Source organism: Microtus pennsylvanicus, chromosome 6 (assembly GCF_037038515.1).
Source record: "Microtus pennsylvanicus isolate mMicPen1 chromosome 6, mMicPen1.hap1, whole genome shotgun sequence".
In the NCBI taxonomy this organism is placed as follows: domain Eukaryota; kingdom Metazoa; phylum Chordata; class Mammalia; order Rodentia; family Cricetidae; genus Microtus; species Microtus pennsylvanicus.
In genome coordinates, this window is record NC_134584.1 from 105,458,576 (window position 1) to 105,476,603 (window position 18,028).

Below are 18,028 nucleotides of genomic sequence, written 5' to 3' on the forward strand. Positions count from 1 at the left end.
ACAGACACGTAAAGGCAAAGGAATAAGTGTGGAAAGGTGGCCGAGGGGAGATAAGCTTTGAAAATACACATTAGGCAGGTCTCCCAGTCTCAAGCCTCAGGCTCCCAAGTGCTGGAGTTGCAGCCACCAAGCTGTTCCTTCAGTGTTTTTGAAACTTTGCTGTAAGTCAGAAACTATGTGCACATTCTAAAAAACAAAGCGATGTCTAAAAGCAACTTTTTATTTACAATATAAAGGTTACAAAGGCATATATACTTATATATATAATATCCTTAAGTTACAAGTTTTCATTGTAATATACAATGCTAAATGTTGATGTGCAACCCAAGGGAAGTGTTGTCTAAGCATCTATATTAATAAGAGTATACATAAAGCTTTTTTAAAAATTAAGAACACATACTGCTCTGTTTTATGTCATGGGTCTTTGATTTGGTAGCCAGAAAACTTGAGACATTTTAGATAAGACTTGAACAGAGGTCTTATTTAAATACAAGATTCTAAAAAGAGAAAACAAATGAAACCCCAAACAACCAATTGGTAGAAATTTATTCTTTTTTGAGACAGTTTCACAATTCGAGCTGGCTCGATATTCACTATGTGACTGAGGATAGCTTCTTCCTGCCTCCACCTTCCAAACGACGGCTGGGTTCACAAATGTGGCTACCACACCTGGTTTTCTATGGCATAGGGATCGAACCCAGGGCTTCCTGCATGAGAGGCAAGCCTTCTTCCAACTGAGCTATATCACCAGCCTTACCTAAGCTAGCTTTCAAGTCTTTACACTTAGCAAAAAAGAGCAGCTTGGGAAATAAGACATACATGTGGGAAATATCAGAGTGTGCATAGGAGAAAAAAACAGGCTCTGCTCCATAAGATTTCAGATCTGGCACCAAAAAGAAAAGTGATTGCTCGGGCACTGAGATCTTCAAGCTGAACTCGCAACAGACTGTAACCGTGACACGGGCATCCTGTACTGAAGATCTGAACCCAGTGCCTAGGATATAAGTGAGGATCTCGGAGACTGTCAAACCTGAACTTTTCTCTTTCCAGTCCTACTAATTCAGAAACCATCAGCAAGATGGAGCAAATACCCACTGCTAGCAGGACTCGTCCTGACAGGCAGCAATACTATGTGCTGGTTTTTATAAAAACAATCATTAGCACCTGATTGTCAAAGGGCAGGTTTAAAGAGCAAGACACTGAAGGTGTGGCCTCATTTTCACACACGACTCCAATACACTTGAAAACAAGGGTAAGAAGTCCATGTAACTGCATCCTTATGCCACCCCCACCACAGAGAGCTCAGGTGCTGTCTGCGAAGGATTAAGCATGTTTGAAAAGTTGACCTGAAAGGTTAATAGAAGGCAAGATGATTAAAAGGGAATGTCATTGAGGAAAACTCAGCAAACCTCTCTCACTTTTTCTAGGTCTCTTTCCACTGAATGCCAGTGTTCTAGAATAAGTGGAATCTTCCTAATTTTTAGGACTTATTTGTTTCTGTATTGTATGTATATGAGTGTTGTCTGCATGTACACCACACACCAGAAGAGGGCACTGGATCCCATGTGACTATAGTTATAGAGGGTTGTGGGAATTAAACTCAGGACCACTAGAAGAGCAGCCAGTGCTCTTAACTGCTAAGCCATCTCTCCAGCCCTGGAATCTCGCTAATTTTTAATGCAATTTGGTTGCTTACTAATGGAGAAACAGTCCAGCTATGATGTGTATAAGAACCTTAAAAAATAAAATGCTTACATAGTATGTATGAAAATGAGTACGTCAGCAATGTTTAGAAATAAGCTTTGGTGCCTATTTAAAAGAATAATAAAAAGCAGCTGTGTGTAGTGGTGCACACCTTTAATCTCAGTACTTGGGAGGCAGAGGTAGGCTGATCCCTGCAAAATTGAGGCCAGCCTGGTCTACAGGTCAAATCTCAAGACAACTAGGGATATTACACAAAAGAACTCTGTCTTGAAAAACCAACCAATCAAATACAAAAAAAGAAACCCAAACAAAACAATCAACACACACCCACACCGATATTTGACAGCAAAGAATAATTTGCAAAAAGGCAGATTTAGATATTACATTAAATTCACATATACAAAATTGTTGAGCTGGGTTTCATGTATTCCAGGTTAGCCTCAAATTCTCTATGTAGCTAAGAATGACTTTGATCTTCCTTGCCTTACACCTTCCAAGTGCTGGAATTACACCCCACAAACTGGTTGGAGATTGCTCAGTGGTTAGAGCACTGGCTGCACCTGCAGAAGACCTGGGTTTTTGTTCTCAGTACCCACCGGGCGTGCATGATTCACATGTAGGCAAACACTCATACATAAAAGAAAAATAAATCTTAGAAAACGCTTCGATCCAGTCACCCAAAGTGGGATGGGAAAATAGAGGTGGCAAGAAATGATGTTCAAGTTTAGCTTGAAGCTGGTGCACAGCCGTGATTCCTGGCACTAAGTTGGAGGCAGGCGGACCAGCAATTTGAGGCTGACCTAGGTCATATGAGAGTATATCTACAAACCAAGAAGAAAACCAAAACTTGTTATTCTGAAATCAAAGGGGCTGGGAATATAAGAGTATATCACACGGTAGTACTGACTGCATGCTGAGCATGACCAAGGCCCTGCCTGGGGTCAATGCCAATGTCTAGCAGTAAAAAAGAAAAAGAACTCACGTTTTTCTGAGTTAATATAACAACCATTTTTTCTAGTTGATTTGGCCACTGCTGGATAAGAGACAAGAAAATAATGTGCCCCTGTGGCTAGTCCCTGAACCCCAGCCTGAAATCTTGCCTTTGATAAACCTGTATTACTGATTGTCCAGATAGGGTTTTTGTTTTGAGCAGTGTTCCAGAGGGCCCCAAAGCTTTGCACAGGCTGGGCAGGCATTCTACTACTGAGCTACACCTCCAGGCCATTTCATTTTTTAGAGAGGTTTCAGATCAGCTACTTGGGTAGTCTATTGCTACTTCTACTCACGACACTATAGCGTGGGACGACTATGTGGCTCGAATATACATAGCCCAGACATGCAGCGTGACTTCTCTCTACCACTGCACTCTAGTGAATGTTTAGATTCCAGCACAGAGAAAAGTGGAGTTTAAAGATGGGTCAGGGTAACTGCTATTAGCTTTTAAGGATTCTATGTAGAAACTAAAAATCATTCTAGATTATTAAGTATTTTTAAAAGGGCAAAGAGAAGGAACAATGGGAAAACACAGTTTCTTTTATCTTCAGTAGAGGAAGAGCCACTAAACAACCGTATTGCACGGAAAGCTTCCTAAGCTCATAGCAGACCATACCACCACCTGGTTCATGTGCCTGACCCAAACATTTGAAGGAATGAGTATGATTTTTGTAGAATTCAACTAAAGTAAAATTCAACTAAAGTTCTTGCAATTTCAAATTTATCTATTTTATTTTTTTAGACAGTATCATATATAATCCAGTTGGCCTTGAACTGGCTATACAGCTAATCTTGAATTCTCTGCCTGCAGCTATCAGGTACTAGAATTTTATCATTATTTTGAAACAGTCTTGCTGTGGAGCCCTGGTGCCTGGCAAACCTGGTTTAGCTTCCCAAGTGCTCAGATTCCCACTGTAGTGCTCCATATTACATACATCCAGAGCAGTGTTCTCTTAAGAACTAAGGGACTGGCATGACTCCTCATTAGACATGAAGAGCTTATTTGCTTTCCTGGGTCGTTGGACATGGTGCTGGGATCCGAGCTCCAGTCCTCATGGGTCAGTAGTAAGCCCTCTTAACCAATGAGCCCAGATTTCTTTTTTGTTGTTGTTGTTTTGTTTATCTTCTCTTTGTAGCTCTGTCTGAGAACTCACTCTGTAGACCAGGTTGGCCTCAAACTCACAGAGATTTGCCTGCCTCTGCCTCCTGAGTGCTGGGATTAAAGGTGTGCACAACCACTGCCCCAAGCCCAGCTTTCTAAGGACTGAGTTCATTCTTGGTACCTAGAGCTGCTGGCAGCTATTTGGGAATAAAAGCAGAATGTTTGGACAGTTTAAATATAATGTACAATCAAAAGCTTGAACCAGTGAGAATAATACATTATGATCCAGGTAAGTGTCCAACAAAGATACAAAAGAACAGAGAAAGTGCTGGAGTCTCTTTCCTGAACACTTCAAAACTGCTGAACCCTCTCAGCAGGTGAGGCTTCAATACAAGTTTGCATAGCAGCTTGGAAGGTGATTTGCATTAACACACAGGCAGAGTCTTCAATGAATTTGAAAACAAATCCACACGAATTTAAATTAAACAAGAAGACTTTTGAGTTTCTTACAAAATTTTAAGAAATCAGTAATCTTCTCCACACATTTTTGTTCATCCAAACCATTCATAGTAAAACCTTTTTTTGGGGGGAGCATAATCATGTTCAAAGTTCAAGTTTAATATTTTTTGGTGATAATAATTTCTTCTTTTGAAAGAATAAATTTTGGTTTATCAGCTAAGTGCATTTATTCAGTTGAACAAAAGCTTTGCTACTATTCTTTCAGGAGGATGTTAGTAAAACAAATAAATCAGAAACAATGTTAGCTTTCTGTTGGCTAGAGATATTTTTCTACATATAAAAAAATAAATAATTCAATCTCTCCTACCATGCAAATAATTTCCAGTAACAAACTAAGAGTTCAGACAAAAACAAAAAAACAAGAAACCCCACCAAGCGCGATCAGACTTACCCTGGTCTGAAAAGTGCTAAACATGGCTTCAAAATAGGCAGATGGTAATTAAAGTAACATTTCTGATTGCCCATAATATTCCGGAATTTAACCTGAAACTGTTTACAAGTTGGTGCCTTTACTTATAATCATCTAATAGGTACCGCAAACACACATGAGCATTTCTTGTATAAAATATTTGATACCAATTTCTGGGCAAGGCTAGTAGATAACATCAGCTTCCTTTAGTCCTCTTTCTTGCGGGGGGGGGGGGGGGGGGGGAGGAGACTTCTCTGCCCAGGGCTAGCAATCCAGGTATGGAATGCAAAGATACCTAGGAAATGGTCCACCTGAACGGCGCACCCTGCAGCTTCCTTTCCACTTGACACCCAGGATCCCACAACATCCCCAACAATAGTCAAAAGAAAAAAGACAATTTAGCTGATTCTATAAAAGAGGTGAATTAACAGGGATGTCCATTTTTAGTTATTATAATCATATAATATTGAAAATATTTTATATTTTGGCATTTGAGTACAAAATTGATAATGCAGGTATGTATCAAGGTGTCTAACACTCACAAAAAGCATTTCACTTGTGGTTTGAAAAATGTGACACAATTAGTTGAACAAATGCCTGGGGGAGCTGCAACAGCTTCTGAACCAAGAGGCTTAGAGCCCTGGTTCTCCGGACTGTTATTGACACAAAATCACCCATAAGCCTTCATTTTCTACCAGGAATGAATGGTAGAGTTAACTCCATGGGCCGCAGTCTCAGACAAGCAGATGCTCACCGTACCTCTCCAGTCATCACACCACTCACTGCTCTTCTAAGGGACAGGGTGGCAGAAGCTCCCATCAATCTTCTTGGTGGCTTAGCCTTTCCCAATACGGAAGACTTCAACTCTACCACTGAAGCGGGTGCCGTTGGTAACTGCTAATAACAAGAGCATCTGAGCCTCTGCCTGAGGTTATCTGTTGTAGTTCTGCTTTCTGAACTCGGCTGGACCTTTGAAATACGGGTTTTTCTTTCTTTTTTTGAGTAGAAGATGTATCATGGATGGATCCAATCTCAGGATTACAACTACTTAAAATATAAAAAGTTCTAGAAGTCCTTTAGATCTTAGTTTCTAGTTTAAAGTGGATCCCAACATTCATTTTTGGTGCGCCAATACCTGTCTGAAGCTGGGGGGGGTGGGGGAAGCATTCCCCTCAGCCTTTGTGCACCATCTGTCTGACTGCAGAGAGCAGGAGGAGGCCTGTCGCCGAGAAGGCGGAGGACAGTGGGCACCTCCTCTACTTGGGTATCTGTCCTTTCCTCTAGACCACTTGTCAGTCAAGGCACCCAAACTTCACACCTCAGGCTCTGCATGAACAGTTGTGTTTTCTTTCCTTTTCTCCCCTACGCCATCTGAAGCATTACATGCCTGTGTAGCACACTCCAAAGAAATCTAGAAAATGAGAGTTATTTCTAGACATTTTTTCAGAGAACACAGAAAACTCTAAGTCAATATTTCTTTTTGTTCTGATTTAGGGATTGTGCTAACCTGGGTATTTTATGTAGCGAGACTATCTGAAATGTTTTTACACACATCTATTTTCTCCCAAGCCAGGAAAAATAAGCTGGATATGGTTTATCCAGGCCACAACATCAGAAAGCACCCTGAGGCTGAGTCCTGATGACACTGAGCTGAACCAAAGCAGGTGGCTGCCTCCGCGTGTCTCATCACTCCACCCAATCAGGGTGGGTGGGGAAGAGCTGGAGGTGACTTGTCCTTACTACTTTGGGACCACAAAAGTCCAGTGCCAGGATCTTTCCTGGCCCCACAGTGCCACTTGACATGGCATCTGTGCTGCAAAGCTAACGACCCACAAAGTCACCACCGAAAGATGCCATTAAGGAAGCAACCTAAGGGATGACTCCTCAAAGCTAGATGGTCTTCCTAGAGTGGCAGTGAGATCCAGTCAGCCAGCAGTCACAAGGAAAGCTCCACAGACCCTAACCAAAGGCACATTTGGTAAGCAATAAGAAATGGCTTAGCTTAGAATAAGAATCTTTTTTGCAAAATAAACTTTAGACCGTCCCCAGGCTCCTACCAAATATAAACACAATAAAAACCAAGGAAGTAAACTCCTTTTTCAGAGAAGCGGTTTCCAACTAGATTTTCAACTTGGCCAACCACCAAAAAGGGGAGTGAAGGCAAAGGTAGCACTCACGAGTGGCAGAGCTGCTGTGTGGGACAGGGTGAGGTCAGTGAGAGCCAGGTGGATGGAAGAACCATTGGGGAATTACAGGTAAAGACAGGAATGCTGTGTGCAATCGACTTGTGTGGGATGCCAGAGGGATGATGGGCTGCTGGACACTAGCATCTGGGGAGCCACAGTTATCTTAACAAGAGCTCAGGGCTAAGCCCCACACAAACCCTGCAGGAAGAAAAGGAGAACTTCTCTGACTGTTTATAAGCAAAGAGCCAGCCTTCCTAACAGGAGAAATAAACACAATTACTTAGCGATCACAATATGAGACGAAAAATCAACAGCTTCAATTTGGAGCTTATTACAGTTCTAGAACTCCTGACCAAGGCTGCGTGGGAAAGGTCGGCCCTTCTTTAACCCTGTGGTTTCAGCAGTGAGCTGAGGTTCGTGGGAAGGCACTGTGATGGAGGAGAGCAGGGCTTCTTTTTGTGCTTCTTTGTTGTTGGTTTCTTTTGATTTTTATTTTTTTTGAGGTGGAGCCCTTCTTGACTCTTGTGCTGCTCACACAAGCAGTCCCATTCGAGTGACTTTGGCGGATAAGAACGTGTGCAACACAAACACAATCGGCTTTGGACAAGAATGCAGGTCCATGGTCTGTGGAGAAAGGACACACACTTTAATAAACAAAGGCGCGAAACAAATTTAGATATGGTGTTCCACTTTTTTTTCTTTTTGGTTTTTTGAGACAGGGTTTCTTTGTACATCCCGGGCTGGAAACTCTCTCTGTAGATTAGACTGGCCTTGAGCTCACCAAGATCCACTTGCCTCTGCCTCCTGAGTGCTGGGATTAAAGGTATGCACCACTCAGCTGACTCCATGTTTGTTTTGTTTTTTAATGCAGTCTCTTGAAGCTCAGGTGAGCCTCAAATTTATTGCATAGGTATGGATAACCCTGAATTTCTGATCTGCCTGCCTGTATTTTCAAGGTTCTGAGATTATAGGGATGCATCACCATGCCCAGATTTATGTGCTGCAAGGGATCAAACAGAGCTTTGTGCATGCTAGGCAAGCACTCTATTAAGTGAGCTGCATTTCAATGCCTAAGTCACGTTTCTTTATTGTGTGTATACAACTCGAGTTGTGTACAGTGAGCGTACGGGTGACGGTACATGGAAGACAGCTTATGGAAGTTGCTTCTCTTGTGCTACCATGTGGATCCTGGGACCCATCATAGGTCATGAGGTTTGGTGGCAATTATCTTTACTTGCTCAGCCATCTCTATGGCTCTTTCCACACCCCTTTTTGAGAGAGGGTTTCTCATTGGCCTGGAACTTGCCACTTAAGCTAGGCCGCATGGAAGGCCCAGAGATCTATCCATCTTTGCCTCCCCAATGCTGGAATTACAAGTGTGCTACATACCTAGCTTCTTTAATGTAGATTTTTTTTGTTGATTTTTTTGAGACAGGGTTTCTCTGTAGTTTTTGGTGCTTGTCCTGAAACTAGCTCTTGTAGACCAGGCTGGCCTCGAACTCACAGAGATCCGCCTGCCTCTGCCTCCCGAGTGCTGGGATTAAAGGCGTGCGCCACCACCGCCCAGCTTGTAAATTTCTTTTTTTAAAGGGGATTGAACTCAGGTCTTCAAACATGTAGAACAAACACATTACTTTTTCTCCACTTCTCAGACGAAACTTTAGAAAAACAGAATCACTCCCTAATGTAAAGAAATGAAACAACAAAAGCCCAATTCCTGCCTTCGAGGCCAGACTGATCTACAGAGCAAGTTACAGGACAGTCAGAGGGCTACACAGAGAAACCCTGTCTTGAAAACTAACAAATAGAAATAAACAAAAAATAAAACCAAGACAATCCCAGTGCCATCCTGAAAATCAATGAACAATGTCTTAGCAGTAATGGAATGTCAAATGTTAGGCCACAGGAGATAAGAAACAGTGAGAAGGCTGGGGATATAGCTCAGTGGTAAAGGACCGCTCGGCATGCAGTGGCCTTCCATTCAATATTCAGCAACATAAAGGAAAGTAAACAAGCAAGCAAGCAAACCAGAAGCAATGTGAAAGACAGAAATGACTAGTGCAGAAGGTTCACGTCATTCAGGGTGCCACCCAATAGGCATGTTCATGGTTTTCAGAAACATTCTTACCAGTTCTCCCTCAGGACCACCAAAATCCAGATAGAGATTTCTGATACCATCATCAGCAGACATCTTCAGCCGTTCAAAAGGATAGCGGTACAATATGCTGCTGGAGCCGCCATTGTCTCTGGAGATGGTGAACCCATGCTCATAGTGGACAGTGAATCTTACCTCTTGGCCACTTAAGGTGCAGCCTACCAAAGACAAGAAAAACTCACATATAATAAAGATTCTATTTTAGTTATCAAGTAGAAAAGAAGTCCTCTAATTTCAAACAGGAAAACAATCTTTTCTTGAGAATATGAGGCCTAAGCTGCTTAAAATTTCCTAAAACAAATTTTAAAAGATTTATTATTTTGCACTCACTTTGATAGCACAAATACTAAAATTGGAACAAAACAGGGAAGATTAGCATGATCTCATGAAGGAAGAAAATTCATGAGGAGTACATATTTTTTAAAAGACCTATTATTCTTATCATATTTCTTTTCAGAGAGGGTTCAGTGTCCCCCGGGCTGACCTGTAACTATGTGCTTCTGATCTTCTTGTTTGTGTGTCCTGACTGCTGGAATTATAAGATTGACTACAAAGCCAGCCTGAGTTTTCTTTCTAAGACAGGATCTTCCTCTGAAGCCCTAGCTGTACAAGGTAGAATCTATAAGTCATAATTTCACTTGAGACTGAGCTAAGCTAAAGATAGGAAAGGATTTCTAGGATGGAAATTCAGATAGGCCCCAAAGAAAAGAGAAAACTAGCCAGGTGGTGGTGGTGCACACCTTTAATCCCAACACTTGGAAGCAGAGGCAGGTGGATCTCTGAGTTCGAGGCCAGCCTGACCTACAGAGTGAGTTCTGAAACAGCCAGAGCTGCTACCCACCTAAACCCTGTCTCGAAAAACCAATCAAGCTGGGTGATGGTGGCCTTTAATCCCAGCACTTGGGAGGGAGAGGCAGGCAGATTCTGTGAGTTTGAGGCCAGCCAGGTCTACAGAGCTAGTTCCAGGACAGGCTCCAAAGCTACAGAGAAACTTTGTTTTGAAAAAACAACAAAACAAAAACAAACAAACAAACAAAAGAAAGAAAGGAAAAGAAAAACCAATCAAACACCCAAACAAAAAGAAGAGATAAAACTAGACAGACAGGAGATGTGGACAGAAGTGTTCATGTGTGCAAGAAAGAAGGAGCCTCCAGGGTTGTAACAGGCTTTGGCTGGGATCTGGGAAGGAGATAATGCCTATCAAAAGTTTATGCTCAGCAAGAGTCATGAGGTCAATCCTTTCAACATCTAGGGTTGGGGATCAGCCCAGTGGTAGAACACCCAATTCTCTACGAGAATAGAACAAAACAAACCCTGCCAGGCCCAGGCCCATCCCCACAAACAAAGATTGCCTGCAAGAGTGTGCAGGTAAATGGTTCTAACCCCATCCACAAGGTGGAAAGGAGAGGACAGATTCTTATAAATTGCCCTCTGACCTCTATATGCAGCACATGCATGCACACTCTCACAAGCTAACAAAAAAAAAAAAATTAAAAGCTCAACCAAAAATACATCTGAATTGACAGAAACACAGAAACTGGTCACTGGGTATGGGGACACATGCCTATAATCTCAGCTAGATGGCTGAAACTGGAGCATCAACAATCTAAGTCTAGCCTGGGCTACAGAGTTACACCTAAAGATTAAAGCTGAGCTTTGCTTCTCTATTTTAACAAGAATGACACGCAAGGAAGTAATTGAGAGGGCCAGGCCCCTAATAACTTAGCCAGGCCTCAGTGCCTGCACACACCAGATCTGGGCCATCTCCCAACCCCCACCACAGGTGATAATCAAATAAGGACTTGTCCAGATTTGCCTAACAATGGAAAAGCTATAGCCTTAGCCCACCCCTACTAGCCCTACCAATTAGCAATGTACTAATATAATCGCTACCTAAGCAAGCCAATCCTAAATAGAATGGTCACACTGCTTTTAAAATTCCTGCAGCTGAGCTTAAAAGGAGCTTACAGGTCCCTCTCAAGGTCATCGCCCTTTTCCACAGGTCTGTGTGATCCCACACGCATGTGGTATAATAAAAACGCTCCTGCTGATTCCATCGTGTCTTCTTGTGGACCCCAACAGTCATCACGTGCAACCAACATAGTGTTTCACCGGGTATGCAAAAGCTCAAATTAGTTAATGCAGCTCTATGTTTAGGAAACTGGAAAGAAGAAAAACAAAAATATTGGTGTCCTTCTCTGCACTATTTGAAGCGAGCTTTGAACAACAAATTAGTAGTTATCCTCATAGAGGAGGAACCTACTGGGTAAGGAGTAAACACGGATGCAATTAGCTTCCTGTAGAAGTAGCCCATGCACTTTCTCTAAATGAATGGCTGCGGGAGAGGTGGGGGTAACTCACGCCCTAACCAAAGTACGTACCCAGATTACAGTCCTAACATCTCTAAAGCCAGTGTGCAGGAGGGACCGGGTTCTAAAGGGGAGTCGGTTAGCTCTAATCTAGAACAGTTCAAAGATGGCCCAAGTTTTTACAGTCCTGGTTGTAGGTGTCACACAGGTGAGTGAGGGCCAGACAGTCACAGCCAAGAAAGGCAAGCAATCAGCCCAACACTGGGCTTGTGTGAGAGTCGTCTCATGTGGTAGGCAAGCACTGAGCTACATTCGCGGGCCTGAGATTTCTCACATGTTGTTTTGACCTGTGTTGCCTCAGGAGGGAAGGAAAGGAAAGCAAATACGTATGTGAGAAGAGGTACTTGGAAAAACAGAATCCTCCTGACCCCCAAGTCAGGGTTTCTCTATGTAGCCCTGGCTGACCTAGAATTCACTTTGTAGACCAGGCTGGCCTTGAACTCAGAGATCCGACTACCTCTTCCTCCCACTACCTGCTGAGCCACTGGCGCCTGACTGAAAATCTTGTTTATGGAACTTCAACCTTGAAAAGGAGCAGGAAAAATCATACCGAATATGTTTAGGTCTAGACACTGGGCATTTATTTTACTGTATGTGGGACACACACATGTGCATACTCACACACACGCTACCGTGGGCATGTGCAAGTCACATGACAAGTCTGGGAGTTGGTTGCCTCACTCTAACGAGTAGATATTGGGATTGCATTAGGCTGTTAGGGATTATATACACTGAGCCATCTCACTAAACCTATTTTACATTTTTGCTTTATTTATTTTTAAATTATGTAGATAAGTGTTTTAAAGTCTACGTTTATGTCTGTGTACCATGGATATGCCTGCTGCCCAGAAGGTGTCACTGGATCCCTGGGGACTAGAATTACAGATAGTTGTGATTCCTTGAGGGTACTGGGAATCAAATTTATGATTTCTGGAAGTGCTCTTAACCATTGAGCCATCTCTCCAGCCCCTTATTTTGTTTTATTTTAGAGACAATCTTAGTGTAGCACAGGCTGGTCTGTACAGCCAAGAATGACCTTCGGCTTCAGACTCTCCTCTGTCCACCCTTAAACGCAGTGTCCTAGTTAACCTTCGCTGGCCATCTGATGCAGTCTAGAGTCATATGATGAAGTATCAATTAAGGATTTGCCCAGATCAGACTGGCCTGTGACCATGTCTGTGAAGGATGTGATTCATAATGTGGTACCATCCCTGGGCTAGTGGTCCTGGGCTCTACAAGAAGGCAGGCTGAGGGAGGGGAGGGGGGAATGCACACCTTTAATCCCAGCACTGGGGAGGCAGAGGTGAGTTTGAGACCAGCCTGGTCTACAGAGTGAGTTCCAGGACAGGCTCCAAAGCTATAGGGAAACCCTGTCTCAGAAAACCAAAAAAAAAAAAAAAAAAAAAAAAAAAAAAAGGCTGAGCAAAGCATGGGGAGCAAGCCAGTGAGCAGCACCCGTCTATGCCTCTGCATCAGCTCCTGCCTCCAGTTCCTGCCCTGCTTCAGTTCCTGCCCTCACTGATTTTAATGATGAACTGTTATACAAAACTGTGAGTGAAATAAACTCTTTCTTCCCCAAGTTGCTTTGGGTCATGATGTCCATCACAGCAATAGTGATGCCAGGGCTGTTACACAGAGAAACCCTGTCACAAAAAACCACCACCACCACCAAAAAGCAACTTCTTTTTCTTTTTTCTGAGACAGGGTTTCTCTATGTAGTCCTGGTTGTCTTGGAACTAGCTCTGTACACCATGCTAGCCTTGAACTCAGAGATTTGCCTGCCTCTGCCTTTGACTAAAGGGATGTACCACCACCACCTGCCTTACAGGTAACTTCTGAAGAAGTCCGTAATATTAACACACTTAGTAAACCCAGAGGGAGAAGAGATGCTATACTGAAATGAATGTTATCATGTTGTCTATGTGCATGTGTGTAGAGGTCAGAGGCCAGACCTTGGGACTGTTCCTCCCTAGTTGTTATCCATCTTATATTTTTAGAAACAAGCAAGTTCTCTCGCTAGTCTGGCCATGGACTCCCAGGTAACCTTTATCTTTCTGGGAGAAACTGGAATGACACACATGAGCCAGCACAGCTGGATTCAGTTGTAGACATGGGTTCTGGGGAATGAACTTTGGCCTTCATGCGGTGTGGCAAACACTATATTTTCTCTGCCAATATCTTTTTTATTTAGTCTGTCTGGAGTGCTGAAGACTGAATCTCAGTCTCTGCATGGACCACTGAGCTCCACTTCTTATCCCTACTCTGTATATCCCCCCCCTTTTTGATTTTTTTGAGACAGGGTTTCCTTGTGTAACAGTCCTGGCACTCGCTTTGCAGACCAGGCTGGCCTTGAACTCACAGATCCACCTGCCTCTGCCTCCCAAGTGCTGGGATTAAAGGCCTAACCTTTGTATTTCTTAAATCCAAACACTAGTGAAGACCTACTGATAGAGATTTTTTTCCTCATTTTTCAAGACAGGGTTTCTCTGTAGCTTTGGAGCCTGTCCTGGAACTAGCTCTGTAGACCAGGCTGGCCTTGAACTCACAGAGATCCGCCTGTCTCTACCTCCCGGGTGCTGGGATTAAAGATGTTCACCACCGTCGCCCAGCATGACACAGATGTTTTATGCCACAAATCCTGCTTCTACTACTCTGGGATCAGTTACTTCATTACCTCGTAGTTGTAGGGAGTTTGGGTGTTTCTGGAAAAAGTTCTTTGGCCTGACCCTACAGCAAAACAGGAGGCAGAGTGAGAGTGAGAGGGTAAGAAAGGGAGAGGGAAGAGGGAGAGAAAGAGAGAGAGAGGCAGAAAGACCAAGTCTGTGACAAGCTAATCACAGAGGACAATAGGACCCTGTGCTCTTCTCACAGCTTAGTCAAGGACAGGAAATAAGGTCTCAGTTACTTCTATCTCTCTCATTATAAAGCACAGCTCTGGGTAAACACTAAAGTACACAGCAAATATTTGCTGATGTAATGGATGAAGGGGATTGACACCGTGTATCCTTCAGGCATCTAATCCAGTCATGAGCATGAGTCATCTGGAGAGAGAAGGAGGGGCATAACGCACTGGCTCCACATGAGAACTGCAGCTCAAGTCCCAGCCACACTAGCCCTAGCTTTTGTGAAACTGAAAGGCCAATTGAAATACCTGTATGCTTGCAGAGCATAAATGAAACCCCAAATTCACAGGGACTAGCCACTAGAGGGAGCTTCCATAGTGAAACTATGGCAACCAGCTCCTTCAAGCACTAACAGTGTTGGACAGAATATTTTCAAACCTTTGAAGAGAAATTAATATTCCAAACACTTTATTCTCTGTAACTACAATATTGTCAGATGCTTGTATTTAAGGGTGTCTAGACATGTCTTAGATGCTAAATCTTCTTTTTTTTTTTTTGAGAAAGGGTTTCTTCTCTGTGTAGCCCTGGATGTAGACCAGGCTGTCCTCAGACTCACAGAGATCCTCCTGCTTCTGTCTCTTCAGTGCTGGAATCAAAGGCATGCACCACCAAGCCTGACCCTAAAATCTTCTTAACTATAGTCAGTGGATCTAACTTTTACTGCCCAGTATCTTATACTATTAAATGTAGATTTTAAAAGATGAACAGTAAAAAAGCCACGTGGTTAATGCCATGTGGCAAGCTTGGCAAAGCTTCGCCAGTGAGACAGATACTGGACTTCTTTTCGCCATCACCATTTGAGCTTACATTTTAAGGCAGTTTATAGTGGGCACACACAACAATGGTGGCTTTACTTTAAAGCTGAGCAGTTTCACTTAATTAATGTTAGAGGGTAGGAGAGATGGCACATAAGTAAATCCTGTCTCTTCAGCTTCCCTCTTTTGGTCTCCAAGGACACCTGCACACACGTGACACAAACAGACAAATATACACCCACACACATCACTAAAAATAAATCTTGAAAAAATACTTTAATAGCTGTTAAAAATCCAGCATCAGTGCCAGGAATGATTGTGTATACCTGTGATTATAGCACTGGGGAGTAGAGCAGGAGGATCAAGAGTTCAAGACCATCCTCTCATCCTTGGTACAAACTGAATTACAGGCCAGGACAGGCTATGTGAGAACCTGTTGCAGATAGACATACGGACAGACGGAAACAAACAAACAAACAAGCAAACGTATCTCTACCTAGGGAGACTTCCTTGACCAGTTCGGCAGCAGCATGACAACCCTGAACAAGTATTCTGGTCCAGGTGGACAAATCCCGGTGAGTTTCAACCCTGAAGAGATGCATCTCAATGCCCTGCCGAGAGCCCGTCCTTGTAGCAAAGGTAAGGTCAGATCCAAGGGAGGGTGACCGACATCCAGAACCTGAATGAACCAACCTAGGACACAAATAGAATAGAGAGCTAAAGTAATTACTGCATTACTGGAAGAAAATGCCAGAAATGTATACTCATTGGTAAGCAGAAACTGATAAAAACCTTCAGCAGTTTTTAGATGAATACATTTCAAAACCAGACTGTGATTTTTTTTTTGTTTTTGGAGACAGGGTTTCTCTGTGGTTTTGGAGCCTGTCCTGGAACTAGCTCTTGTAGACCAGGCTGGTCTCGAACTCAGAGATCCGCCTGCCTCTGCCTCCCGAGTGCTGGGATTAAAGGCGTGCACCACCACCGCCAGGCTCAGACTGTGATATTTTGAAGGTGATACTATTCTTTAATCCCACGAATAATCCCTGGTGTTCCAAGAGGCAGGATACTACTTACTCTCTTTATAAAAAAAATTACCCACTAACAGAAAAAGGGATACAGAAGTCCTGCCAGGGGATGGAGAGACAACTCGGGTTAGGAGCATTTGCTGCTCTTCCAGAGGACCTAGGTTTGACACCGCAGTTCATACCATCTCCAAGACGCCTCACCTGGCGGCCTCCACAGGCATCAGGTACACAGATGGTGCATGGAGGCTTTATATGAATGTTTTGCCTGGTGCATACAAGCAGGCAAAACATTCATATAAAGAAAATCAAAACCCAAAGAACAAGAAAAAAAGAAAGAAGCTGGGCGGTTGTGGCCTACCCTTCAATCCCAGCACTCCAGAGGCAGAGGAAGGCGGAACTCTGTGAGTTCAAGGTCAGTCTGGTCTTCCAAGAGATAAGCTAGTTTCAGGCTAGTCACCAAAGCTACAGAGCAACACTGTCTTAAAAGAAAAAGAAAGGAAGGGAGAGAGGGAGAGAGAGAGAGAAAGAGAGAGAGAGAGAGAGAGAGAGAGAGAGAGAGAGAGCGTCCAAATGTAGTGGTGCATGCCTGTAATCCCACATTTAGGGAGCTGAGGCAGGGGGATTCTAAATTTTAAACCAGCCTGGGGTACAGACAGTGACCTCTCAAAAAGAAACAAAACACCACACAACATCCCAACCAGTGAATTAGAAAAGGAAGTCCTATGGTCATCTACCACATGGATGAACTCTGAGGACTTCTTGTTAGATGAAATGAACAGGTCACAAAACTCCACCATGCAGCACATGGTTCTACTATACAGCATCCAAACCTGATCCAAAATTAGAATCTTTCTTAAAAACCAGAATTTTATCAGGGCGACAGTTAGCACTCTCCTTGGGTCTTTTAGAGCAGGCTCCTTACAAGCATGGATCTGAGCACGGTGGTTTGCTAATCAGCCCTCTTCAGGGTGGAAACTCTTCGTGGACTTCAGAAGTACAGCTCTTTTCTCAGCTCAATAGTTCCTATTTCATCATGTCGAATTTTAAAAAGATGAATACTCACAGGTTAAGATGAAAGAAAACTGATAATTTGTGCTGTCGATGTGGCTGGCATGTGTGGGTGTGAACACCTGTCCCTCTGTGGAGGCCACAAGTCACATCAGGGGTCCTCCCTGTTCTGTGACCTGACAGCCACAAAGTCCTACCAATCCTCCTGCCTCAGCTGCCATTGCACTGGGCCTACAGGCACATGTGTGGGACGCCTGGCTTTCTCCTGGGTGCTGGGATCAGAATGCACTCTCACCCACTGAGCAACCTCTCTACCCCAAACTGAGTTTTTACTGCTTCAATAAGACATTTAAATTAAACTGACTTCCTACCCCCACAGGCCATTTAGAGAACACAGTGCCTATGGACAGCCTGTGCGCGTGACTGGTTGCCAGTTGCCCTGAAACCTGTAAAGGTTATCAGCAGTTTAACTTACCCCCAGGGCAACTGTCAGCACAGTGAAAACCCGCAAGAAACATTTTATGATTACATGATATTACTATGAGATACGTTTGAATTTACAGACTTGCCCTATGGAGTCACCTCTGAGAACTGTGTTACTAATCTGACTCCTGAAGATCTTACATGCCAGGTGAACACGAGCCAGCTCAGAAAGAGTTAAGTTTTAGAATTACTCAACATGATCCAAGTAAGATGGAGTACGGAGGAAAGTGACAGGGTTATTCTATCACATTCAGTTTGATTGCTAATCCCATGTCAGACATTACAAAATATCAGTCTAGGAGGTATTTTTCCCCTAAATTTGATTTTGAAATATTTAGCAGAGGGACTCTAATTCAAACCAGCTGCTGGATTTGGGGAGCAGCCACTGGTTAGGACATATTGCCAAATGCTTCCCAT

General features: G+C 43.3%; 1 protein-coding gene and 1 pseudogene across 1 annotated transcript in view; one reads left to right on the forward strand and one right to left on the reverse strand.

Annotated features, from left to right (window-relative positions):
• Positions 1-206: 206 nt before the first annotated feature.
• Sntb2 (syntrophin beta 2) overlaps positions 207-18,028 on the reverse strand; it is a 75,914-nt gene continuing 58,092 nt past the window's right edge. The window contains exons 5-7 of the mRNA XM_075977098.1: positions 15,592-15,788; positions 9,042-9,226; positions 207-7,537 (exon numbers count right to left, since the gene is read on the reverse strand). Coding sequence (XP_075833213.1) covers positions 7,445-7,537; positions 9,042-9,226; positions 15,592-15,788 — 475 coding nt within the window. The 3' untranslated portion in view covers positions 207-7,444. The remainder of the gene's footprint in view (positions 7,538-9,041; positions 9,227-15,591; positions 15,789-18,028) is intronic.
• Positions 9,391-9,490, forward strand: LOC142853202 (U6 spliceosomal RNA; annotated as a pseudogene).